At 40.3% G+C, this 26,240-nt stretch overlaps 1 protein-coding gene across 1 annotated transcript in view; it reads left to right on the plus strand.

Moving 5' to 3' along the window:
• The window catches only part of ITGAV (integrin subunit alpha V), a 46,547-nt gene that overhangs the window by 2,625 nt on the left and 17,682 nt on the right, over positions 1-26,240 (plus strand). The window contains exons 2-16 of the mRNA XM_064433771.1: positions 1,575-1,702; positions 13,692-13,783; positions 14,287-14,401; positions 15,638-15,699; positions 17,241-17,286; positions 18,710-18,835; positions 19,501-19,545; positions 19,717-19,760; positions 19,859-19,915; positions 20,310-20,362; positions 20,760-20,962; positions 23,941-24,132; positions 24,245-24,290; positions 24,845-24,946; positions 25,643-25,701. Of these exons, the coding sequence (XP_064289841.1) occupies positions 1,575-1,702; positions 13,692-13,783; positions 14,287-14,401; positions 15,638-15,699; positions 17,241-17,286; positions 18,710-18,835; positions 19,501-19,545; positions 19,717-19,760; positions 19,859-19,915; positions 20,310-20,362; positions 20,760-20,962; positions 23,941-24,132; positions 24,245-24,290; positions 24,845-24,946; positions 25,643-25,701 (1,370 nt within the window). The remainder of the gene's footprint in view (positions 1-1,574; positions 1,703-13,691; positions 13,784-14,286; positions 14,402-15,637; positions 15,700-17,240; positions 17,287-18,709; positions 18,836-19,500; positions 19,546-19,716; positions 19,761-19,858; positions 19,916-20,309; positions 20,363-20,759; positions 20,963-23,940; positions 24,133-24,244; positions 24,291-24,844; positions 24,947-25,642; positions 25,702-26,240) is intronic.

Consider the following 26,240-nt stretch of genomic DNA (forward strand, 5'->3'; position numbering starts at 1 on the left):
ACAAATATTAGCTTAAGAAAAATTTAAAATATATTATTGGAATGGGAGTTAATAAATCTTTTAAACAAGTGCTTCATTTGGGGGACTTCTCACAAGTCAGTGGGACAGGAGTAAAATGGGAAGTAAGCTACCACTTGTTTAATAGATTGTAATTATAAAAATTGATATGTTTCTTTACTTGGCATTATAATGTTCATTTTTAAGCATTTCTGTTCTGCCCAGAGAGCTGATTTTATGTTGATTAAAGTGTTTCAAATTCCTTTTCTAAAAATCTAGACAGTCTAAGAATGGCAACTAAAGAAAACAAATGGATTGCCAGCTAGCCTGGATTTTCTATCAGGGTCCATGCCAGGGCATTTTTAAGGTTCTGAAAATTCTCAGAGGTTGAAAACTGGTAGGTCTTCATGCAAGCTGAGCTTTGATGAGGTGCTGCATGTTTATACCTATGCTTATCTCTTTATGAAAAAGGAGCCTGGAGATGACTCTGAAAACCAGAGCAAGTTTGATAAGCCTGGATTTGCCTGCCTGTAGACATTCTCTCCAACCAGTCCTGCAGCTTGTTCAGCTAACCCAAGCTTTCCAAGCTGGAGAGCTGTAGTGCCTGACAAGACTTGCTCCTGCAGGCTGCATTCCCTCTTAAGCAGTCCAAAGGGCAGAGACAGAGCAGACTGATCCTGATGAAAGGAGGCACTTGGTTTTGTCCTCCAAGCATGACTTCATGCTTCACATTGACTTTCTCAGTCAAGTGCTGGTGAGTGAAGTGTGTCTCAGAGGTGCTGGGGCTCCTGGAAGACACCAAGAGCCTTGTTCAGTCTGTTTCTTGCCCTGACACTTCCGAATTTTGCCACCTGCATTTTGCCACCTGCAGGAACAGTCTGGAGGCAGTTCCTGCTCGGGGTGCACCCCGCAAGTGTCTGTAGAAGCAGAGATGCAGGAAGGCACAGCAGATGCCAATAAGAAAATGATGACTGTGCAATGAGTGTGGGTGAGGATTCATTAGCATGCAGATCTGTGGCGCGGGGAGGCTGGCACTTGGAGATTGTTTTTACAGAGCACTTGCTCAGGCAGGGCTGACTCATCACGTTCAGTCCATGCTGAGCTCCCCCAGCGCTGCTGCTTTGTTTATACATTGTTTCCATTTTTGACTGACTTCCTCGAATTACCCTTACTCACAAAATTAACAGAAATTGTGCCACCTGATGGCTTTTGTAAGGGACAGAAGTGCACAATTTCCTGTTCTGCTGTGCACGTACATATTTTTGAAAGGAAAAAATAATATAAAAGGTGTTTCTCTCATTTACAATATAATCCTAAAGAGGCTTGGATACTTTAAGTTTGTCATATCTTTTCTCTCTCTTTTTTTGGTAAATGGGTGGTTGGGTTTTTTTTAGCATGCTTTTGCATGCAGAAAAGAGAACCTCATATGAATTTCTCTGTAACTGGGAGTAGTTCGAGTTGGATTTACATCAGAGTAGGCAAGACTTCTGCTTTATTAACTCTTGAGATGTCACAAAGTTTTAACAGCTGTGCCTTAGGTGTTGAAACCTTTGTTTTGCTTCTCCTTTTTCCTGCAGGACATATCTTCTGGTGGGAGCTCCGAAAGCCAACACGAGCCAGCACAACATTGTAGAGGGAGGGCAGGTGCTTAAATGCAACTGGAACTCCAACAGGAACTGCCAGCCCATTGTATTTGATGCCACAGGTAACCTGGGGGTCACTGTGGGGTTGATGGGGTGTCCCTGCCCCCTCTGTGGGGAAGCAGAAAGGTTTCATGGATTTTTTCATGGTCAGTGTGAATGCGGCTGGTTTTTGACTGGCAGCTAGTCAAGGCTTGCTTGTGCTCTCCTTTTCCTCCCCTCTCTTTTAGAGTTGTTGTCCCTGGTATGTGCTGAAAGCCTGAGTGAGCAAACATTATTCTTCTTGCATGTTAACCTATTTATATTTCTCCTCTGTACTTTTCAGCAATCCTAAAACAGTTGGCAACCTAATTCCCAATGCACCCCGAGGGGTTTTCTTCCTATTAAGATCGTGTCATACGAGGAAAGATATTTTCAATATCTGCAAAGGTGGTTTAGGCAGAAATACCCAGAACTTTCATCTGAAACCAGGAATATGGCCTAAAAATTGTGGAAAAATGTCTTTTTAAAAATTTTCCCCTTCAGATATAGCTGCACAGTGTTTGTGGCTTCTATGATAGCAGCACTCAGGTTGTAGGCATTCCTTACCCATTGCTGAAGCACAGAAGAGCTGAGCAGCAGCAGTGTGGGCATGAAACATTTCAGTCACTCTTCATGCTCTGGTGCACACAGTGATTTCCACAGGCTGTGGCAGGTCATGAGAATGCACTGCATGTGCTTTTCTGCTCCAGCCACTCCGTGCTGAATCCTGTTTTCCACAGCATGTTTCAGGGCAGCGGAAAAACCTCCCCATGACATGGGATTAGCAAAGACCCATGTGGTAAGGCAGAGGAAACACCTGTGCCTTGAAGGTCTGGTTGGTTGTTATTCATTCTTGCTTCTGCCAGTATTTTGACTTGGCAGCCTAAAAGTTCCTAGATTGATGCGGCCTTTTAAAATCATGTGCAGTAGAGTGGAGAAGCCCTTCTTCCAATTTCACTGTCAAGTTATGCCACAAAATGTTGTTAGTGTTCAGATTTCTGAAATCTTCGTATCTTTTTGTAAAAACCACCAGTTTTCTTGCAAAAAACAAAAAGGAAAAAAGTATTCAATGGCACCCACAAACACCAAGTCGTTATCATTCTTTCACTCACTTATCATTCATCTCGTTCTATAGGAGCATATCTGTCAGATTACTAAAAATCTCCAATAATCTGCCAAGTCTGACATTTTTTTCTGAATCAGTGTCAAGGCAGCAAAACCAGATTATAACTATCTTCTTTTTGTTGTTGTTCTTTGGGCTTATTGTTTACCAGAATACAAGTGCGTTTTTTGTTTGTTTGGGTACTTTTAAGAAATAATCTTGTGTTCCTAGTTAATAATCATCATTAATATCGCAGCCAAAAACTTCTGGTGGGGTAAAATGAGCCACACGTGTAGGTTCTAGACACATCTTCCAATGTTAATTACAGTGCATTTATGAGTTTATACAGTGAACATTTGCAGTAGGCTTTTCCATGTGCCAGGTGGAGTTGATAGAGGCCACACTGCTTTCCTGCATGTCTGTGCTTAAGGGATGTGCCCCTGGGCAAACAGACAGTGTTTTGCTCCTCATTTGCCTTTAAGGAACAGGCATGTTAATTGCTTGAAATTTAACAGTAAAAATAGCAGGTCATAAAAGCTTAAGAGGATTTCTTTCAGGCATGCTTTAACTCACTCCAGCTTTGAGGCAATGAATGGGGGAATAATACATTTGTCAATTATTATCCTGGTGAAAAGAGGCATTGTATTTCAGCTTGATAAAATAATAAATGCCCTGAGACAAAAAAAAAAAAAAACATGTCTTTTTCTTTGTGCTTAACACAATGCTCAATTCCCTGTGTTCTGGTGACAGAGCCAGTGCCAGCACTGGGAGCTGCTGCTCCTGCCTGCCCCCGCCTCCTTAGGGAGCAGGGCTTAGGGAAGGCTCCTGAGCCACTTTGGGAAACAGGAAGTGGAAGATCTGACCACTGACTTGTGCTGATGTGAAGGGGCTTTTTGTAGATGACTAAATGCAGCCTCTGCAGCAATCCAGGCTCATCCATTTGTGCAACACCGTCTGTAACTCCAGAGGTATTGCTTAGCCCTGCCATACAAGGCAGATTTTTTATTTCCTCCCAGATTCACTGGAAAAACCAACTTCTGCATCATTGCTTAGATGTGTTTCTTCAGAGTTATTTATTTTCTAATTGCTTACAGCCAGTGAGAAATCTGACCTGTGAAAATAATGAGAATGCTTGTACTTGTGGCTTTCCTCTGTTTGCCAAACTCTGCATGCAGATCTGGATGCCCTGTAATTAACAGGAGTCATGACCCTATTCCTGCTCCTGCTCCTTTCTGCCAGGTAGCACAGCTGGAAATGCCCAAGCGGCTAAAGTGGCAAAGGAATGGAGGAAAGAACAAGCCTTGTTCTGACTGGGTAGGGCTGTGTTTGTCCCTTTGTCTTGTATCACAAATAAATATGAGACTAGGGTTTTACAGAGGTCCAGCGAGCAAGGTTTCTTCCTCTGTATGTTGTTCTATTACTATTAATTAGGACAATTCCTTCTTAAACATTCCGTGTTTTTTATTTAGGTTTTTCTGCAGCTTTATGAGTCCATTTCTCTTCCCCATCTGTACAAAGACCATGCTGAGCTGGCTGGACAGGGCTGGGTTTTATTTTCTAGCTCTTGATTTTGGCTTTAACATCATATTTGCATGGCAGCATGGTCATTTATGTGATCAAATGCCACAGCTCTTCTGTAGTTCAGGAGGGAAGGTACCAGCTGCTGGAGGATAACCTTTGGAAGAGTTGTTCCAGCCCTGAAGTTCAGCAGCATTGCTTGCTTACTTGCACTTACCCTGACCCCAGCTGCCCTGGAGGAAGGCGATAAGTCACAGAGCTGATAGTTCCTGTGCTGCAGAATTTACTACTTTGTGTATTCCTTCCTGTGGGTGACCACTCAGCTCTGTCAGGATGGGAGTTGGGCAGTAGGAGAACATTTGTGCAATGTCATTTATGTAGCTCTCATGCTGAAATTACACATGTAATTTCAATGTATTTCATGTACACAATGTATTTCCCTCTTTTTCATGCCCTTCCCATCAGCCTGTAACATAAAACTGAACAGTAGTTTGATTAAAGCGGTTATTATAATTTTTTATAATAACAAAGCAGTTGTTATAATTTTTAAACCTCTATCTAAAAAAGCTAAGTTCTTTCATAGCATATTTTCTCATTTAAAACAGCAATATATTTCATGGAATCACAGAATGGTTTGGGTTGAAAGGGACCTTGAAGATGATCTAGTTCCCACCCCCTGCCATGGGCAGGGAGAATTTGTGGAAGGGAATCTCCCCTTGTCCTGGATCTCTCAGCACAGTGGTTATACTCACTGAAAATTCACTGCAGAATATTCTGTCTGTGTGTTTCTGTGCGCATTACAATAATTGCTTTTGACATTCTGGTATATATGGTGGCTTTGGAAGGCAAAATGTTTTTATGGCACATTAACACTTCCCAAATGTAAAGATGCTTTGCTGTGGGGCTGCTGAGCCTTTTAGCAGTGACATCAGTTGCCTTTGATTTAACACAGTTGTGACTATGTGAAAGTGGCATGACAGACGTGTGTGGTAGAGTCTGCCCTGAAGTTCAGGGTGCACATGGCTGTGCTGCATGTGCTTGTGTCACTGGGCTAGAAATTGAATAGTTTTTTTGTTAAAAAAGGCTTTCTAATGTCACCAGGCAAGTGTTTCAGGCTGGCTTCTGCTTTTAGGAGCACATCAAGCTAGTAGGTTAAGAAGGGCCCAAGCACAACAGCAAGCTTCCTAACCTGCACAGCTCTGCTGGTCCTATTGCAAAACTGAAATATGAAGCAGTGCTGCTGTTATTTTAGCAGGTTATCCTGCAAGTCTAGGTAGAAACAGGTCTGATTTTAATACTTTTCTCACCCTATTCTTTTTTACCTTGTTAATTCAGCAGTGAACCTGCCTCTGTCACAAAACTAAAATTTCTGGCATTGGTTTTCTTCTATATCTTGACTTCTTTCTACAAGTGACAAAGCATGACTACAATTTCAATTGAATTGCTATGTAAAATACTTGAAATTGTTCCCCTTTGTCCCAGTTAACTTTCAGAATGTGTAGGAGGCCCTATTTTTTCAGGACAAGCACTGAAGGGAAATTTATATTCTCAAGATAGCATATTCTTCAAAATTTTCATGAACATAAGCAGTGATAATAAGTCCTTTCCCCTCTGCAAGATGTTTTACATTCAAATTAACCAAAATCACAGGTTGTAGCTCAAGGTAAATATTGATCTCCATTCATTCTTATCTGTTCTCTACACTGGATAATGTTGTGAGCAAAAATTTAGTTAACTTTTGTTTAAATCCATCAAAATAGGGAAATGCTCTGAATTTTGTGGAGAAGAAAGTATCTGGGAAAGCAAATAGTGGAAAAACTGCTTTTACACCTGGCTGAGCCCTTTCTACCAGGCTGATCAGAGACGTGGTTCCTCTCTTGAAAAGCTTAACACTTGGCTTTCTCTGCCAGCTGCTTAGCAGCTTTTTCCAGGAAAAACATATTTCTTGTGGGTAAACCCTGAAGGGAATGTACTTAATACAGCAGCCCATTTTCTGTTTCTGATCAGCTCTGAGGCCAAGGTCCAAACCCTTTTGTTTTAATGATGTATCAGTCTCCCTCTCCTTCACAGACTGCCACAGCAAATTTTTTGTGGACAGTACCAGACATTGCCAGCAGTGTTTTCCTAATTTTCCTCAGGAAAAAGATTCCTGAAAAGTTAAATTTATTTTGTGTAGTTCTCCATTTTCTGTGTATAAAATTAAACATTTTTTTTTTCCGTGCAGCAGGAGGCTCAGAAGTTCACTGAGCCAGACAACAAAACCAGTGAGCAGAGGGGTGGCCAAATGTGCTTTTTAGGAAAATCAACACATCATCTTTATGTTTTTACTTCTGTGTTTTACATTTAGGCGTGCGTGGAATGGCAGGGTTGACACACTTGGCTAACTGTCTAGATAAGTACCTCCATTATCTGCCCCTGGAATTTTAGAGGATCATTCTGAGTTCTCATTCCAACAAACAAAAAATTATTCAGAAGACCCATGTAACCAGTTGGAGTTAATCAGGCTACACATGTGGCAAATTAGTATGAATCACAAGTTTCCTATGTGCTTGCTTTCCAAAAAGAAATAATCTTCATAATTATTTATATTATTTTATTTTCTTGTTGGGGTCCTAGCTCGTCATCAGTCAAGAATGGTGGGAAGGGATTTGGTAGAAATAGCATTTCCTCATGTGTCTATGGTTTTTCATAAAAGTTTGACCAAATTATTGTACTACCTGCTGCTTTTTTAAAGAGAACTTTAATTGAGAAATGTATCTGCTGCAGTACAAGATGCTTGAAATTGTAGCTCTTTGTGTCAGCACCAGAAAGGGCAGTCCCGAGGCTGCCCCCAGAGCTGCTGCATTTAGAATCATCTGATGAAATGCAGACAGCTCTACGAACTGTTACAAAGGAAAATATGCTCATAAAAACCAATTTGAACTTCTATGCTAATGAATTGCAGATTTCTTGAGCAGATTTCGTGTTTAGCCCGGGAAGATTTGCTTGTTCAGACAATGGATTGTTTTGCTTTTCTGAGACCTGTGGTAAACCAGGGATGCATGGCTGAGTGGTCATTCCTTCTCCTGGGGAAAGCTTTCCCTGCTGCCTTCATTCTCTGCAGCAGATCTCAAAATTCAAGCTTGCAGAGGCTGTTGATGCTAGAAACTAGGAGCATCTCAAATGTTTTCAGCTCAGTTGTGGTGTGTTTTTGCTGCTTTGGGAAAAGTATTCAGTGTGGCCTCTGCCTGGAGAAAGTTTTATCACTGACCCTTGTGCTGTCCCTCCTCTTCCCCCTTCCCATGCTTTGATGCAACAAAGTAATTTTAGAGAAATTGTTTGTTCTTAAATGCTTTTGGATACAATTATTTGGAGACTGGATATTTTGTTTTGTGCTAAAAGAGGAGAAGGAGACTTTTCAAAGGAAATGCCCTTGTAAAGAGCTCTCCTGATTACTCCTTACTTTGCAGATTTGTTTTTTTTTTCTATCCCCCAAGTGGGTGATCCTAGACAATAGGAGGCTTTGTTTGGAAGCCTAAACCACCAGTTTGGCATGGCTGGATCTATCTGTGACCTATTTAGCTTGAAGTGGGTATTTTAACAGCCTCAGGCAGCTTTGAGCTGTGGCACTGCACCGGCTGAGATCTGCTGATGAAGTTATGGCTGGAGAGGGTGCCACGAGCTTACATTTCCCTTCTGGAGATTTTGATCATTTGTGCAAAACAGGCAATTGTTCAAAACGCCACCATTTCCACTTAAAAAATAAGGAAGTGGAGGATAGGTCAGTGTTCTTTGAAAATAGCTTGTTCTAACAAAGTGCTGCTTTATTTTTGGCTGATTGCTTTATTGGTATCACCACAGAATCCACAGGGGAATTTCAATCTCAGAGGCCATTGATTTCATCAGCAATAAAGCAATAAATCCTGTGAAGAACCATTCATTGATTGGGAGTGAAATGGATTGATTTTTATCTGGCTAAACCTCTCATTAGCTCAGTCCCCCTGAAGTTTGGTTGTTATCCTTTTCCTTGTGCTGGGTGACTGGAGCGTGCCTTGGCCTCCCAGTGCTGCTCTGCATGCAGGAGAGAGCAGCAGAACCTCTGGAAACTCCTCCCCGTGCTGTTAGAGCTGACAGCAGAGAGCTGCTCATGCTTTAGTGATTAGGTTAGAGTCCTGCATGAACACTGTTGGCTCTGTGTGGATGTGGCTGGCTCGCAGGGGGATGACGGGGTGGAAAAAAAAAAAAAAAAGAAAAGAAAGGCGGCTTACTTCTATTAGGCAAGGGAAAAGATGCTTTTGTTCCAGCACTGCCCGGGGGAAAACGTGGGATTCATACCTCGGGAGAGGGAAGGGGAGTAGTGGGAAGGGCTGTATTCCCCTCTGCCTGAGTCATTGCAAACACTGGGGGCAAAGCAAGGTTGCTAAAGCATCAGCTGCCTCCCAGCACGGGCAGTTTCAAGATGAGCTTGTGTTCGCTCACATTTTGGTTTTAATGATAGATGAAAGGTACTTGACACTGCATAGAGTTCCCCTATTATGAAAAGAGGGCTCTTGCATATTTTATAGCTTTGTCTTTCTTTTGGCTTCCTTTTACCTAGAAGGGCAACTTCATTTCCATGGAATCAGCATAGTTACAAAGAGGTTTATTTTAACAAGAGGTCTGTGAGTTGGATGACTATTTACATTTTACAACTTCTTAAGTGTTTTTAGCGTGATGACACTGAACCAGGTTGCATCAGTTCAGTGCCTCTTGACTCATGCTCATCTCTGTTAAGTCTGTCTGAAGATGGGGGTAGATGTTTAATTCAGTTTGTTCATTACCATAAAAACAGGCGGGCTGCAAGTTACAACTGGATCCACTTACTCAATAACAGGACTTTCCTAGTAACTCCTTTGTTCCTGTAACTGATAGCATTTACCTTGGGAAAAGAAGGTGCCAGCTATCCAAAGGTCATTGGTCAAAAGAAATCCATCACTGAAAAAAAGAGTGATCTTTTTATTATATTTGGAAGATGGATTTCTTTTCTTTTTCTGCAGTTTCTACCCAGCATCTCTCCACATTAATTTTCATTTATAAATTCAAATCCTATGGAATATAGCAAAGAGACAGTGCTCCATTGGTCCACCAGCAACACACCTTTTTTTTTTGTTTGTTTGTTTTAATTTTAATTCTGTTCTTGCCCTGACTACCCCATCTCCTCCAGCTAGAAAGTACCTAGTGAGACACAGCGCTGTTGCTTGACATGTCAGCCCTTTTTCCCTATGGAAAGAGTCATGTAAAATCATCATGTGATGCCTGCTACAATCAGAAGGAGCAAAGGAAATACCAGGGCAGAAGCTGCCTTTACAAGTAGGAAATAATACCCCGTGGTCATATGACATAATCCTGGAATTAGTGACCCATCAAGTGCAAGTCCCTGTAGCAGCTGCATTTTAGTCTGACAAATGGCATTGTGTAAAAACTCTGAATGTTTTCTTGAACAAATCTAGTCAGAATATAGTTTGTCCTGCCTAGATATATTTGTTTGAATGCCTTTTTAAAGGCTTTTTCAAGGCAAGGTTGGATGGAGCTCTGAGCAACCTAGTCTAGTGAAAGGTGTCCTTGCCCATGGCAGAGAGGTTGGAACAAGATGACCTTTAAGGTCTCTTCAAACCCAAACCATTCTGTGATTCTCTGATTAAAAAGTACATCATTGGCTTAAAGACATGTGTAGGCTATTTTTGGAATACTCTGAAATTTTAGAAATACAAGAAAAGGCTACAAGAAATACAATAAGCCTACAAGAACCCTTATAGTACTAAGGCTGATTATAATATATCAAAGCATTGGGCTGGATTTATAAATCCCTGGATGCTTGAATCTCACCTGTAATATAGTTTGGTTCTTTTAAGGTAGGTACTGTTTTTTAAAGGGTTTGGGGGAAGGCTCATTCCTTTTTAAATTTTTTTTTAATATATGTATATATAATTACTACAAAATAAATATACAAAAATAAAATAATAATCAAGTCAGACTCTTTGTAATAAAACAGAAATGCTGACGTCAGTCCTGTACCTTCCCATGACACATCTACTTTATGGTACAGCTCAATATTTAACTGTGGTTAAAACTGCTTCAGTGAGGGCTCACATTTAAGTGTTTTAATGTTTGTTTTTCCCAGTCATGAAGAAAAACTCAAATGGTTTCTTGTTTAAAGTGAGGGGATTTTTGTTGAGTGGGTGTTTTCCGGAATTCCTCATAAAATTAGTTTCTCTTTGGGTCTGAGAGAAAGGCTTATAATCTATTTGCACAGCTTTTCCTGGGGAGAATTTTGAGTGAGTATAGGTAAAAAAAAATGGTTACTTTTCTTCTCTAATGGAGAGTTAACGTCAGATTTGGCCTGGATCAATTTTTTACCTGAGACATCTCTCAGTGTTTCCAATGTGCATACTTTCCACTTGATCTAGATCTTCTGTCCTCACTCACTTTCCAGTGTTGCAGCCATGCTCAAGCTGAACTCAAGGCCCTCTCCTTAAGACCCCTTCACTTTGCTTCTAAAGAAGCTTTAAATACAAGAAAAACTCAATCTAAGGCATCTTAGCCTTGTAGCACATCTTGCTTTGTTATGTTTGCACTGACAGGGGGCAACTTGACTGAGATGTTTGCAGTCTGTTTCTGCAATAGAGGTGCTATAAATAAATAAAACCCGTCTTGCCAAATTGCCTAATGGAACACATTTTTCTGTGGGGTGGTGGGGTTTTGTAAGAATTCTTCATTTGTTGTTCAGGCCTTCAGAAATGACGATGCTGGCTTCTGAAGTCATGACATCTGGCACATAAACTCCATTTGGCACATAAACATCTTTGTGGTCATGTTCGTTTGTTTTCCGCTTTGGGGATTTGGGGTTTTTATGTGCCAGCTTCTGGTTGTATCTGAAAGCATAGAGATTTCTAATATTATCCTCAATTTAGAGCTGAATCAGGGCTTTTGAATACTGTAAAAAAAATATTTTTGTCCCCTAAACACCAAGGGAGATGCTGTCCTGGACACTGATCCTTCTTGGCAGCTGAAGAGTGCATAGGGAAAAGGCAGAGAGGAGCTGTTTGGGCAGCCTGTGCTGGTTATTCTGCTGGATGCCCTCTTCTCCAGAGCAGTCAGCACAGACCATGGGCAGGTGGCACCAGTAACCAGTACTTGGCTTTCTTTTTATTGTATTTTTTATTCTTATTATTCAGCCCAGACTTCAAGGAGCTAATTTCCTTAACAGCTGAGATAAAATCAGGTTGATAATGCAGAATTGCTGCTTACTCCCTATTACAACACAGCCTTTCCTTCTACTTCTTACCTGTTGTTTTAAACTTAAAAGGGAGGTTTGCATCCTAGACAACTTTATAGTACTTAGGGCAATAGGATTCTGCTTTACACTATGGAACTGCTGTACCAGCCTTCATTTTTGCCATGCATACATAGTGCTGTATAAGTATCCAACAGAAAAGTATAAAATACCACTCTTATCCCCAAGTTTAACATTGTTTAAAGCTGTGTTTGGCAAGTAGAGCTGAGACATTTCTTTGTATCCAAGAGTAGCTGGACAAGAAGAGGGCAGAAGCCAAATATGTCTTTCCGGGCTACGTAACCCTGGGTGTGGTTAAAAGATGAATTAACCACTTTTAAATCCCTGTTGGTGCCAAAAAGGATATCATTCCCAGCCTTGTGTTGCTGTCTTCTCCCCAGCAGGTTAGCACTGCTCCCCTCCCCATGCAGCCAGCTGGGTTGGAACCTCATCCTGCTGAATACTTTTTTAGGAGGGTTCATTCTTAGGTGCTTCATGATGTGGCCAGGGGAGTAGTGCCAAGAGAGACACAGGCAGCAGGGACAAGAGAGAATGGGAACTACTGCCCCTTTGGGTGGCAGCTTCATCTGAAACTCATCCAGTCTGCCTTTGAGCAAAACTGTCTGTGGGTGGATATTCATAGTTAAAGACAAGGAAAAGAAAAAATGAGTGTTCCAAAGATGGTTCCCTATTTGGAAAGCATCCTGATCTGGGTTTGTTTTTCTGTACCATTAAAAGGTGACATGCAGGTCTCCAAGCTACATTTTAGCCTCTGCAAGGGTGAGAGTATAAAGGTTGTATGTGAATCTGTCCAGCTGTGCTGACCATCAGCAATGATTTTTGTTCAATGTATGTGGATCTGTGCAGATGTGCTGACCATCAGCAAGGATTTTTGTTCAATGTACATGAATCTGTGCAGATGTGCTGACCCTCCAAGCCTTTAACGCCAGCCCAGGAAGAGATGGAGGGGAGGTGACAGAGGGAGGTGGAGGTTTTACTCACCTTTGATGATATTGGAAAAAACCACAACAGTTCTCTGTGTTGCAATGTGCTTAGCATTGGTTTCTTTGTAGTTCTAATCTGAGAGCAAAAATAGTCCAGATACTTGCTTGTTTTGGCTGACTGGGCAGATTAAAATCTCTTTTGTCTTTTCCATGGGACTTTCCTAAAGGAAGTAACACAGTCTCTGCAGACAAAGCATTCTTTACAAGGTGTAAAACAAGCAGGGAAATTCTGGTTCAAGTGGCCACAGTCACTGATTCATAGCAGGGCTGGGTTTGGGGATCCCCTGGCACTCTGCAAGAGATGTGTGGCTGTTTCCTCATCAATTTCTGGAGTTTTAGGCTCTCTAAACCAGTCAGTTAGGGAACTTTAAGCAAAGGTATGTTTTCCAAAGTCTTACATCAATTTTCTCATTATGCTGGCAAAGTTTTCCTCATTTTGCCAATGAAAGTACACAAGGAACACCAAATAATTCTATAACTTTTAGCATTCACATCTGCAGAAATACTACTTGTTCCTACCAGCCAGCATCATGGAACAGACATCAGTGCCAATTAGTCAGTCTTTAACTTGCTCTCTTTCCCCATATCCTTTAAGTTTGCAAATTGCCTGCTTTGTGCATTGCAGTGACACTCAGATTAGAGATGTTACCACTTGCTGGAACTGGGAGAAGGATCTCATTCCTGATTCTAGCCAAAGCTCACATAATTTAATCGAGGCAATATTTCTTTTAGAAGCATCAGTCCTAACGGGGCTTTGGCTCTGCTCCTTGAGCAGTGCTGTAATCTGCTTGCAAGTCAAATATCTCAGCTATGAGGTATTTGCTGTGTGGCTGTCAAACATGCTATAAACTTTGAGCTCTTACAACTAACCAGCATTGTACCAATGCCCTGTGTGCAAAAATAGCTGCTTTGGGCCCTGATATAAAAAAAAATACTAATAAATCATTTTTAAATCCATTAAAGCCTTTAGTTCCATCAAAGTGTGATATTCTACAATTTTGCTGTTCCTGGTTTTCTCTGTATACATCAAAACCAATGGCTTAGTGTGTTTTGGTTTTTTTCATTTTTACTGTACAGGTTCCTGTGAAATTATGCTGCTTTTTTTTTTTTCTTTGTAGGTAACAGAGACTTTGCCCCTGATGATCCGCTGGAATTTAAGTCTCATCAGTGGTTTGGAGCCTCTGTGAGATCCCAAAATGATAAAATTCTGGTAGGTCATTGGTGTCCTCCAGATGCATCAGTACTGAGATATTGCAGTGGAAGAAAATGTGAAGAGATCCAGATAACTTAGAATTTAAAGAAAATCCCACTAATCAGCATGAATTGTCTTTTCTTCAGAATTTCTTAGCTAGGCTTTGCTTAACTCCTTATAAACAAAGCTAGGAGTATTTTTTATAGTTTTAAGGAAAGTAGTATAATTAGTTTGATGAAGTTAGAATGTGTTATAAATTCTTGATAAACACTTCACAGCTGTTGCTTTAAGAAAATATTATTTCTAAAATTCTTGATATAAATTGGCTACTTATAAAATACAAACTGATGGTAATTCTTCCCCACTGCTGATAGTATAAATCTCCTCTAATAACACAAGATACATCTGCTAGGGTTTTTTGTTTCTTTTCTGTAGAAAATTGGAATTTCATTGTATTATTTGATACCCACCAATATTTTGAAGAGGAGTTTGTTTCCTCACTGTTGTGTGTTCTTCCCTAGGCCTGTGCCCCACTGTACCACTGGAGAACTGAAACAAAACAAGAGAGAGAGCCTGTAGGAACTTGTTACCTGCTTGCTGGGTCAAAATTTGTGGAATATGCTCCCTGCAGGTCAAGTAAGTATAGGACTCTTACATTGCTTTTCTCTTTGGAATTCCTCTTGTGTTACATTTTGTGTACATTTTGGAGCAGGATGTTTTACAGCTATTTCTCCCTTCCATGTGCAGCAATTAGAACAAAACTTAGAAACTAGATCCAGACATCTGAATTCTCCTGCAGTTGAGGTCCATGATGCAGACCTTGTTTTCACTACTGTAGGCCAGAGGAAAATCTTAGGTCCAAGTATCATTGGGCTTGAGGGCTTCTGTTGCTGAAGGGACCAATTCTGTAGTAATCACTCAAGCAAAATTCTGTAGCAAGTGCTTTTTCAAAAAACAACCCTGGAATTCATATGAGTCTCAAGTACTTTATCATAATTCAAGTACATCAAGGTGCAAGCTCATTTTAGAAGACATGGTTTTGCAAAAATAGGTTCTGATGTCCCTGTGTGCATACATGTGTAATGATGCATTGTTTAAATTATATTAACTGTTGAACATTTGGAGTCTTATTTTCCAAATGCTTTGCATTCATTTCCTCTATTTGGGCTTGATTATTTAGAAATTTATAACCTAAAACTTGGATGTTGAAGTTAGGATTGACTTTTTGTTTGCTGAAAATCATTTGTGAACAGCGAGAATAAAATCCAGCCTGGTCCACCATAACAAGTTAAATAAGCAAGCATTAAATTAAATCATGCTTGTTACAGAGTCACACTTTCAGATAAGGAGCTCCCAGCATTTCTCCTCTGAAGCTGTATAATCCTAAAATTGATTCAGCCATAACAATTCTTGCTGGGATGAGTCTCAGTATGGAGATATTTTTTCAGCCAGGTATGTTCTTTTTGTTTTAAGCCAATTCAGCTTTCTTTTCCATACCCAAAGAAAAACTTATCCCCTCTTTTCTAGGTATCTTATTTCCTGAATAGAAATTGCAAATATGTTTTCCTCAAGACTTTTGAAAGGAATATGGGATTGCTGTTTGCTTTGAGTGTGCTGGGCTAGAACACATGCTAATGTTACATGTCTGTTAGGCCAGCCCTAAAGTTGTTACAGCATTTGGTTGGGAGTTGTTGATAAAGAGAAAATACTGATTAAGTAGAAAAGTATTCCAAGGTTCAAGTTTAGAAGTGCAAGTTTACATTGGGAGATGCATTGAAAAGTATCTGCAGTACTTGTGCTGATGGAGTACTGATAATACTTAATTTATTTATTTTTCTCCTCTTTCTTTTCTGTCCTTTCTTTCTTTGGTAGCAACTATCGATGCAGATGGACAGGGATTTTGTCAAGGTGGATTTAGCATTGACTTCACAAAGGTATGTCATTTTTTTTGTCATTTCTGTGGGTCAGCAGACAGCTGAAAGTTAGCAAAACCTCCTGCTACAGAGCACTTAGAATCACAGCTATTATGAAACCAAATGTCACTCTTCCTGGTGGGGAGCTAACCCACAACCAAACAAAATTTATAAATAAACCAAAAAATATCTTGAAACCACTTAAAGAAAGAGCTTTTATAAACCTGTTTTTCCTTACATCTTCACAGCAGCTCACTTTCACCTCTTGTAGGAACCATGTCCTGAACAAATCATCTGCTTTCCCAGCTGCCTGCCATACCCCTCTGCTGCAGCTGGTCCTCAAGTGAATTCAGTGTGATACTCAGGGTTTTTGAGACATGGGATTGGTGCACAGCTATTGTTACTTCTTAAGGAATAACAGCTCAGGGAGCTGGTGAACAATGTGCTTGTGAATCATGTTTGATTTTCTCATCAGCCAGCAGAAGTACAGGGTTTTTTTACTGACTTGTGTTTCTTCTGTATTTCCCTTCCTGTTCTAGTTCTTTTTTTTTTTTTTTAATTCACAATTACTTTTGAAATCCAAGCACAATAAAACTGTGCACAGATCTGAGAAGATACTATGGTGTTTTATATTGTACAGTGAAATTGTTGGGCAGAGTCAGGGCGTGTTAAGACCACGCGACCCCAGTTTGTGATGTGCTCTTTTTTTGGGTTCTCACATCTCAGGATGAGGTCATATCCCATCACTCTTTGCCCAGGGCCACTCTTGATTTTCCTCCAGAGGAAACTGCCAAGTGCAGGAGAGGGCTGTGAGTGTTTGGGTTATTTTGCACACAGCCTCAGGGTCACTGTGCAGATTCCAGGCCTGGTTAAAACCAACTTTGGGCTCTAATCCAAAACCTTAGAGTGGGCAAGCCAGGATGTATCTCCAAATGTCTGACCTAGATTTTTCTGAGTGGTGAATATAGGAGTTTTTAGGATTAAAACCTGAATACGAGGCTTAATTATGCAGCAAAGCCTATGGCCTAATTCAATACTTACAGAGCAAATTCCCAGCCCTGGAATGGCTAATGTGGTTAAAGTTTCATAAAATGGTTTGTGAATTGCAGTTGTGCCAAGAAATATGGAGTGGGGGAATTACATCACAGTTATTCTGAATCAAGCTTTTCTAGTGATAACTTACAGAAAATGGCAGAGGCAAAAGATGGCACTATTTTGTGTACTGTCCCTAAAACATGATGTAACACTGAATTTTCTCCTAATTGTGTTCCTGTTGCCATACATTTATGGGGGAAGCAGTGTCTATTAAAATAAAAGCAGAATTCTGCCTAGAATTCTAAATGGGTGAAATAGTCACTGAAGGTTTTTGTTAGCATTTTGCAAGATGCATTTCTAATTAATCACTCTTTCAAAAAGGAAAATGTGTGGTGGTCAGCAGGGCTGCAGTGATGCACATGCCTGGGATTTCTTCCCATAAACATAGGATGTGCTGTCTGGCTTTAGATGTGCTTCATGTGTTTTTAATTTTTCTTTCTGTCTTCCTTTTTTTCTTCCCTTCCAAGGGAGACAGGGTGCTGCTTGGAGGACCTGGAAGTTTTTACTGGCAAGGTGAGATATATCATTTAAGTCACAGAGAAGATGACCTTTATGATTTTTCTCTTTATCCTCATTTTGATCCACAGTCTTCCAGCTGCTGTCAGAGTCTTTGTCAGTAATAAAACTGACAGAAATATTCCTTTGTCCTTAAGAATATTTCCTGAATAATCAAGGCAACCAGAGATAATGGTTGTAGTAATAGTAATAATAACATAGATGTCCTTTCTGTTTTAAGTAATTCCATGATCCTTATAAAGGCATTTTCCTGTAACCTGGGATTTGTTTTCATCAGCAGGAAAAGTTTCCTTTAGCATATTTTGCTTTGCTATGTGCATGTTTCATAATTTGACACACAAAGAGTGCATTTTCAATGAGAAATATCCCCTCTAAAGAGAATTTCATTGTTTTCCTCAGATGGCAAAGATGTTTTGCATTTGTCTTAACTGGTTTGTGCTGTGGGGCACATTTTACCTCTACCTGGCATTACCTTTATACTTTGCTCTTGGGGGATTCAGGATTATTCAGCCTTTAACTGCAGCTCCCTGGTGCTGCTGTAATCAGGACACAGCTGCCAAACTCTGCTGCCTGCTTTTTAATGGAACTTCTAACATTTATTAATAGATTTTCTGTATCATGCCAGCCTACATGTAGGTGCAGCAGCACAGGAGGCTTGCTCCAGTCCTGTGTATTAAATTACAAACAAAATTGAATGATTAAAGCTAAACTGCAGATGCAGTATCATATGAATTAGTTTTCTGTATTAATTTTATTGCTTTTTGGCAAAAGTGACACTCCTTCTGCCAAAACAACCTCATCCTCTTCTACTACTACCAAAAAAGCCCACTTGGCTCTGAATAGAAGACAATAGTATGCTTCTGAGAGCAAGATTTTTCATCCTAAAATTTATTCCACATATGCTGAGTTGCTGGAGGAGTTTTCCCTTCATACAGACATGAATATGTATGTGAAGTAAATGCCATTCTGAATAGGGTTTTTTGGTGATCCAAGCTTTCATTTAGACTCGAAGAAAAGAATGTAAAGGAGTCACCACCTAGTGGCTGAGAAAGTAAAAATGGAGAACATGGCAATACACCTTGCTCATCTCATTTTTGTTCATTTTATTGGCTTCTTGTCTGCAAAAACAGGCTCTCCTGTTGTGGTATTTGAGCAAGGAGCACCCAGAGGGCTCAGTTCTTCACAATCATGATGTCTCAGCCTTGCCTTTTAAGCCTTGCCTTAGTTTGGCCTCTGCAGTGTGTGCCTTTGATTCAATATGTGAACAAGTTTTTGCTGGAGTGGGATCCATATTTTCACTTGTGTCCTTCCTGGCTCTGCTGCAGTTGGCCCCTCTCTGGTCGGTGTTGTGGAAGAGCTGCTGCTTTTGAGGGCAGTGAGTTCTGGCTGTGGTTTTCAGCTGTTTTCTCTCTCTCTTTAGGCCAGCTGATTTCTGATCGAGTGACAGAGATTGTGGCAAAGTATGACTCCAAAGTCTACAGCACCAAGTATGATGACCAGCTAGCAACCAGGCCTGCCAGTGCTGCTTTTGATGACAGCTACTTGGGTACGTGGTGGGAAAGGAGAAACCTCCGCCTGCAACACTCCTGCTTGCATCTAAATCACACATCTAACAATTCCACATCTAGCAGATAGCAAGGGAGTGACATTCCTGAAAATGCACTCATTTATGGATGATGGAATTGTAGTTATTTTGCCATGGGCTTGATTCAAAAAGCACCCAGTGACAAAATAAATGGAAGTATTTTCATGATTTTATGTGCTCTGTGATTCAGGCTGAATATGGGAATGGCAAATGTATGATTTTTATATGAGAGGTTAGTCACATAGGTAGTTGTTTGTTATTTAAAAGCAGCTGTTTCTAAATAACCTACCAAAACAAAATAAAAATGTTAAAGAATTATGATTTAGAAGAAAAACAATGAGGAGTGGGAAATCATTTTGCTTCATGTATGTCTAACCAGGCTCAGAAAAAAAGCAAGGACAATTCCCAGGATGATAATTTTAAAATTTTCATCTTCTGATCTTAAATTCCTGGACACTGATGAGTTACAACCACTCCTGGAGTTTTTCATAGTCTAAGCTGCTTCAAGGCAATATTTATACCAGTGCATTTTAACATGAGGAGAGGAGGACTGTGCACAGAGACACAATGTAAAGAGAGAATGAAAGGTTCAATAAGGTTTTTAAAGCCACATCTTGTCTCTGCAGGTTATTCAGTGGCTGTTGGAGACTTCAATGGTGATGGCATTGAAGGTAAGCCCCTTGCTTCACTAAGAACATCATGTTAATAAGCTGGGCAGATCTTTCAAATTCAATGGTACAGTGCAGAGGGAAATGCATCAAGTGCTAGGAATAATCTGTTCTGTTCAGCAGACACTGTGCCTTGGGATCTGACTGCTATCTGTGTCTTGCTTTATGTTTCAGACTTTGTGTCAGGAGTCCCACGGGCAGCAAGAACTCTGGGCATGGTAAAAAATTAAACTTTACAGTACAACATTAAACTTTACAATAAATAGAAAAGGTGACTGTTGCTGGTATGCTGTAATGTGTATTTCTTCACGTGCAGGTGTCCATTTACAATGGGAAAAACATGTCCTCCATGTACAACTTCACTGGAGAGCAGGTGGGTGGCTCTGCTGAGTGTGGTGGGTGACCAGGAAGCCTTTCCTATGTTGCAAGACTATTTAGGGTACTAGATAATAGTCTGTATATTACTGGCTTGATTGCCAAAGCAACATTTTATGAAGCCTGTGGGAATTCTAATCTTATTTCAATAAAGCAAATGCTGCCTGTTTTGAGAGCTGGGAAAGAGACTGGATCATGAAAGGGTAAATGGGAAAAGTAGCCAATGGGTTTGCTTTCTATCAGAGTATGGAAAAGAAACAAAAAAGAAAGGAACAAATAAAATCTGTGGCATATATTATCATCTCCCTGATATATTTTGTATACAGATTTGTGTAAAGTTGTTTGTTTGTATCATTACAACTCATAGATTTGGTTTGAATTTTCTTTTCCAGATGGCTGCCTATTTTGGGTACTCGGTGGCTGCCACAGATATCGACGGGGACAAGTAAGTGTCCTCTTCTCCCTCTTCTCACCAATGCCACCCAACTTGTTTCTGGAAAGAAAAAAATTGCTTTTATTAAAAGGTCTTTCCCACAATCGAGATTTCTGTCTTCATTGCTGGTTTAACACATCTGCATGACTCTTCTTCTACCACTCCACATTTGTTGTAACATTTGTAGGTTTGCTTTTGTATTTATCTACATAAATACATATATTCACATGCTTAAGGTCCATTAAATTTTTGTATATTTGTGCTTACTTGGTCAATAAATATTTGCCTTCTGTTGCATTTAAAGATAATTAGCTTTCATCTGAGTGTTGTCTTCAGTGCTGAGCTAACAGGTGCTGAAGAGAATGAATTTTCCTGCTGCTACTGAAGAGCTCTGTCCTTTTTGGTCCAGTTACACAGATCTGTTTATTGGAGCCCCTCTTTTTATGGATCGAAGTTCAGATGGGAAGCTTCAGGAGGTTGGCCAAGTAACCATCTGCCTTCAGCGAGCCTCAGGAGGGTTTCAAACAGCAAAGCTGAACGGCTTTGAGATCTTTGCGCGGTTCGGCAGCTCCATCGCACCCCTGGGGGATCTGGATCAGGATGGCTTCAATGGTAGGATGTGGATTCTTGGTCAGGACCTCCTGGTTGTGAAGGGTGATGCCTCAGGTCTTAGCTTTTGTATTTTTCAGATTCTGTGCTGCTTTAGTGTGTAGTGTGAGCTTCATATTAGGGGATGGTGAGCTCTCCTCAGAGAGTGGGGAGACAAAACAATTCCTTCTCTAGCTGGGGACCAAGGACAAATGATCCAAATTTCAGGCTCAAGAGCATAAACAGCATGGGCTGAAGAGAGAAAAACAAGAAGGATGGGGCTTTATGAGCTAAAGCTGTAATTGGACAATTAACTCCAATATGCAAATGGATCAAACTTATAAAATTGAGAGACCCTGTGACCTGCTGTCCATTTTGTGACCATTTTGAGTTCACCTTGGCTGTAGCCCTGGCTGGGCTCTTGTGCTACCCAAGGTGGATCCATTGATGCCTCCTACTTTATTCTTTAGCTCAGTCTAGCCTGTGTTCTAGGTCAGCCTGCACAAGGCATCCAGGGAGCCCAGCCAGCAGAGGGAATGTGGATCCTGCACACAAACACTCGGCGCTGTAGCCGTGAGCGAGTGTGGGACGCTGAGGTCTAGACTCCCTTCGATGCTTGTATGCTACTCCCAGGAATGCTAACAGGAGTTCCATGGATGCATCGAGCTGAGACTATACCACTGACACGACAGCATGGACTGCTCTAGCTCTTACACTGACCACTTGATTGCTTTCTAAGTCATGACCACAGTAGGAACTACAATAAAATACCTGACCCTCCACTGTGACCTGTTAGGACACCTATAGTAGATATTTTTACCCCCGACGAGGGAGGAATGATGAGGAGGACTCCACTGATATCAGAAAGCTAATTGATTACTTGATTATACTATATTATTCTATATTATATTACACTATATTACATTACATCTAAACTGGATCTGCCAAGCACTCAACTCTGCACACAACTGCACAGAATCTCAGCCGACAGTCCCCACACACACACACACACTTGGCCCTGATAGGCCAAGGAAACAAAACACCATCACTTTGGGTAAACAATCTCCATATTGCATTCTGCTTTGGCACAAAAACAGGCACAGAAACTGAGATAATAATTGTTTCTTCTTTCTCTGAAGTTCCTCGCTGTGATTCCCAGAAAATATCCTTGGGAAGTTGTGCCTTGCTTTTCTCTGTGAGGAGAAATGCAGCCACAGACATCTTCATAATTTTCCTCTTTCCGTTGTTTAAAGACCATTTTCCTCTCTAGAAACACAAAATGATGACAGAAAAGGTTTGATTTCAGATTGCTGGTTAAAAATGTTCATATAAAAAAGATTTTCCAGAGAAAAGAGTAGGGTTTGGTTTATTAATTTATTATTCAAAATGGAAGAGTCTGGTGGAAATACTGCATAGCAGCTACAGCCAAATGTACCAAGAGCTGAGTGTCTTGAGTGAGTAACTGGAAGAGAAACTTGAGTCTGACACAACTGGAGCTGAGACTCTCAAACCCTTTGCCCAAGCTTCTTGTTACTTTCTGATAGGAATCAAAACCAATAAAGCAGACAAGAATCACATAGTGTTGGGATGGAGATTTCCAGGAATCCTAGGGAGAACACTTTTTAATGCCCATTATACTCAAGTTTTTCCTAAAGAGTTGTGGGAATTTGGGTTCCACCAAAAATCTTCATTTTTTCGATTCTGCTTGCAAGCTAAGTGTTTTCTGTAAGATCAAAAATTGCAATAGATGGTTACTTCAAATTCCCAGGTAGCTCTAATTTATTTTTTATGAAGTCATAATTTCCCAGCATAGTTGAAATTGGAAGGGACCTTTTTAGTTGCTGGATGTAGAACCAGTGTGAAAATGCAATGCCACTGCAGCTATTTACAGAAGACATTGTAGAGCTGACAGCCAAAATTCCAGTCACTTGATGAGCTTATCCTAAACATTTTTTGATTCCACTATACTTACATTTGAAATACATTGTAGGAAAGAGAATCATAGCAAAACCTGCCTCTTTGAAATTGCTTTGCTCTTATTTAGTCTGTTTGCTTTGGGTCTTATTGTTCTGCCTCATTTTGGGAGTGTTAATTAAAATGCCTTCCATCACAGTATGGTGCAAGATAGAAATTTTTACTTCATGAATTTTGTAAATAGGAGTCAAAAATACAGAACTGTAAACTTTTGAGTCCTTATTCTTTTCATCAAACTTTCCTAAATTTCAGAAAAGAAGAAGGAGAAATGTGATTATTCCAAGTAATGCTTCATATTAGGTCCTAATTAAAAAAAATACTGAACTGTCTGTTGAAATGTTGAAATTAGATCATAGGTGCACTTTTAAAGCTGCCCTTACAGATAGTCTAATTAGCATTTTGTTTCCTGCCATTTATTAATCATTAACAGTGAGTACTTTTAAATTTAAGAGATAGAATAACTGCACCAACGGGAAGATCTCCATAAAGCATGCTGCCAAGCCATGACTGGGATAGTCTGGATTTTAATATTTACCATTGGTTTAGGATGATTTAAATTTTCCAGAATTATTAATATGTCCCACCCTTTGGAGGAACACGAGCATGTAAAGGGAATGGGAATAGAGTTACACTTAGTTTTGTGGTTTGGCACCCACAGTGACTAACTCTGCTTGTTTTAATAATCTCAAAAGCATCCCAAATCCATGTGATTTTACTGCAAAAAAGTCACCAAAGTGGAGAAGTTTTTCTAGAACTGTTTCTGTCCTTCCTCTCCCCGTAAAAGGCTGTGACGTGTTCTTGTTAAACATTTATACTTTGTAGAAAAAACAGCATTCAATAACATAAGAAAAATCAGAACAAATAAAAGAGTAATAAACAAACATTGATGAGCATTTTAAAGGCTGGTTGCACTTCCTCCCTATTGACACACATTGAAGCTGTAATACCAGAAATTATTGATTGATGCAAGCATAAATATGTTCTAATTTGTGTCTGGAGACGTTGATGATTCTTCTTTTGGTTTTCAGATATTGCAGTTGCTGCACCATATGGTGGAGAGGACAAGAGAGGACTTGTGTATATCTACAATGGAGGAGCCAGTGGTTTGAATGCCATCCCATCCCAGGTCCTGGAAGGGCAGTGGGCCGCTCGCACTATGCCCCCCAGCTTTGGGTACTCACTGAAAGGAGCCACAGACGTGGACAAAAATGGATATCCAGGTCCTCTGCTCCAAGTGGCACTTGGCAATAACTCAGTAGCAGCCCCACCCTTGAGAAACAGCACGATTCACAAAGCAAGTTGTAATGTGTAATGTGTCTCCTCTCTTTCTAGACTTGATTGTTGGAGCCTTTGGTGTTGACACAGCTGTTCTGTACAGGTAAGGGTCCTTCTGTGCTTGTACCTGAGTGAAAGCTCAGTGGAGTTCTGGAGCTACCAAAGAAAGCAGGATCAGGGAAGTCTGGAAATCTGCCACTCCACTGTCCAAACCTCTGGAGGTGAAAAAACACTATACTGCTTTTATTAATGAGTAAAGCTATCTGCTGCTTAAAATTCATCTTCCTCAATAATATGTGGTAAGGAGAAAACATAAATAAGCTGTCTTCAAGGCTTTCTGAGTGACAGTTTTCTAGATTCTGACACAACAGCTGCAAGCTATTGCACTGCAATCCCGATATTCTCATCCCAGCTTGCTCATTTTGGGAGAACATATTGGTCTGTGCTATAAGCAGATAGGACTTCCTCTTTACACAGTTGTCCATGTTGTGGCTGATGGAAATGAAAGGGCACAGAAAAGCTTCATCTAGTCAATGGTTACTTGTTTTTCTTGTGGTTTCACTAAATACTGTGTGTTTGGGTATGTTGCACAATTTGATAGGGGGGCATTGTCAAACATGGTGTTGAGTGCTCTTCAAGAGAATGTTTTCTTTGCAGGGCAAGACCAGTTATTAGAGTAAATGCTGCCCTGGAAGTTAATCCAACCATTCTTAACCCAGAAAACAAAGCCTGTTCACTGGGAGATGTAAAAGTTTCTTGGTAAGCAGAATATCTATGTTTCTCCTTGAGGGGAGGGACATTTTGGGTTTTAATTTTGAAAGGTTTCAGGAAGTCTAGTCAGCTAATTAAAAAAAAAAAAGACAAACACAGATATTTCTGAAAGAACATACAATACAAAATAAGAACTCTCTGACAGCAGTTGGAGGAGCAGCACTGTCTTTAGTAGATGCCAGACTGAGTCCCAAACCTGCAGAGACTGCCAGGTGTCTCTGTCGAGCAGAGTAAGGTCTTCCCAGGATGTCAGCACACCACATGGTGTTTGCAGTGTTTTTACCCACTAACACACACAGTGGGGCAATGATCTGCTCTGTAAACTGATTTTGCTTCAGGTTCTCAGGCTATTATCCAAACCCACTTTCCCTTCCTACTGCTAACTTTCTTTTCAGGCTCAGTATGATAGCTTTAAAAATAAGACCCACTTGATTACAGAAATAAACATTCCAGTCCACAGGTGATTGTCCCTAGATGAGTCAAGACTCCAAAGCTTTGCAGTGCCTGCAATTCTGTCTGCTTGTTAATAGATTATAGTTTCTCTTCCATCAGTAGAAAATAGCTTTTGGGAATGAGCTAGAGTCTCAAAAAGAGGCTACATCTGAACAGAAATAAATAGTGAGGAATTTTAGAAGAAAATTGGAGAAAAAGTGTGTGTAATTAATTTTTTTTCCTCCCAAACAGCTTCAAAGTAAAGTTCTGCTTAAAGGCAGATGGCAAAGGAAAGCTCCCGAACTCACTCAGTAAGTTCTGCTCATTTAAAAATTGGACATCTTGTTGTATTGTTTGCCGAAAAAAATCACTGGTCATTGTTATTTTCATGACAAACAGCTGGGTGCCCTTTGCAGCCATTGCTGCCACTTGGGTGTCACGTACATCTATGGGACTCTTCAGCAGGCTTTTTTGGATGTAGTGGTGTAGAAGTCATTTTACCATATCTGAGACTTTAAACATATGTTCAACTCTGTGGTTAACCAGTCTTGGAAAGCCCTTTGTGTTTTACAGAATTTACAGTAACTCATTGAGGGGAATTTCAGACAAGAATATTCAAGTATTTGTATTGCCAGGCCTGAGAGATACAGACAAGCCACAGGGAACTTGTCACATCCTATTGAGATCATCAGTTTCTGATTGACAGCAGTGACTTTTTTCATCAGATTCTCAGATCAGAATCAGGAAAAGATTGTTTCAAACAAGTGTTTGTCTCCAAGAGATTTTTTAGTGTGACAAGCAGACTGCTGCAATCAGGTTTTGTCTACTCCTTGCAGAATCTTGTCCTTAT

This window comes from Passer domesticus, chromosome 10, assembly GCF_036417665.1.
Source record: "Passer domesticus isolate bPasDom1 chromosome 10, bPasDom1.hap1, whole genome shotgun sequence".
Taxonomy (NCBI): domain Eukaryota; kingdom Metazoa; phylum Chordata; class Aves; order Passeriformes; family Passeridae; genus Passer; species Passer domesticus.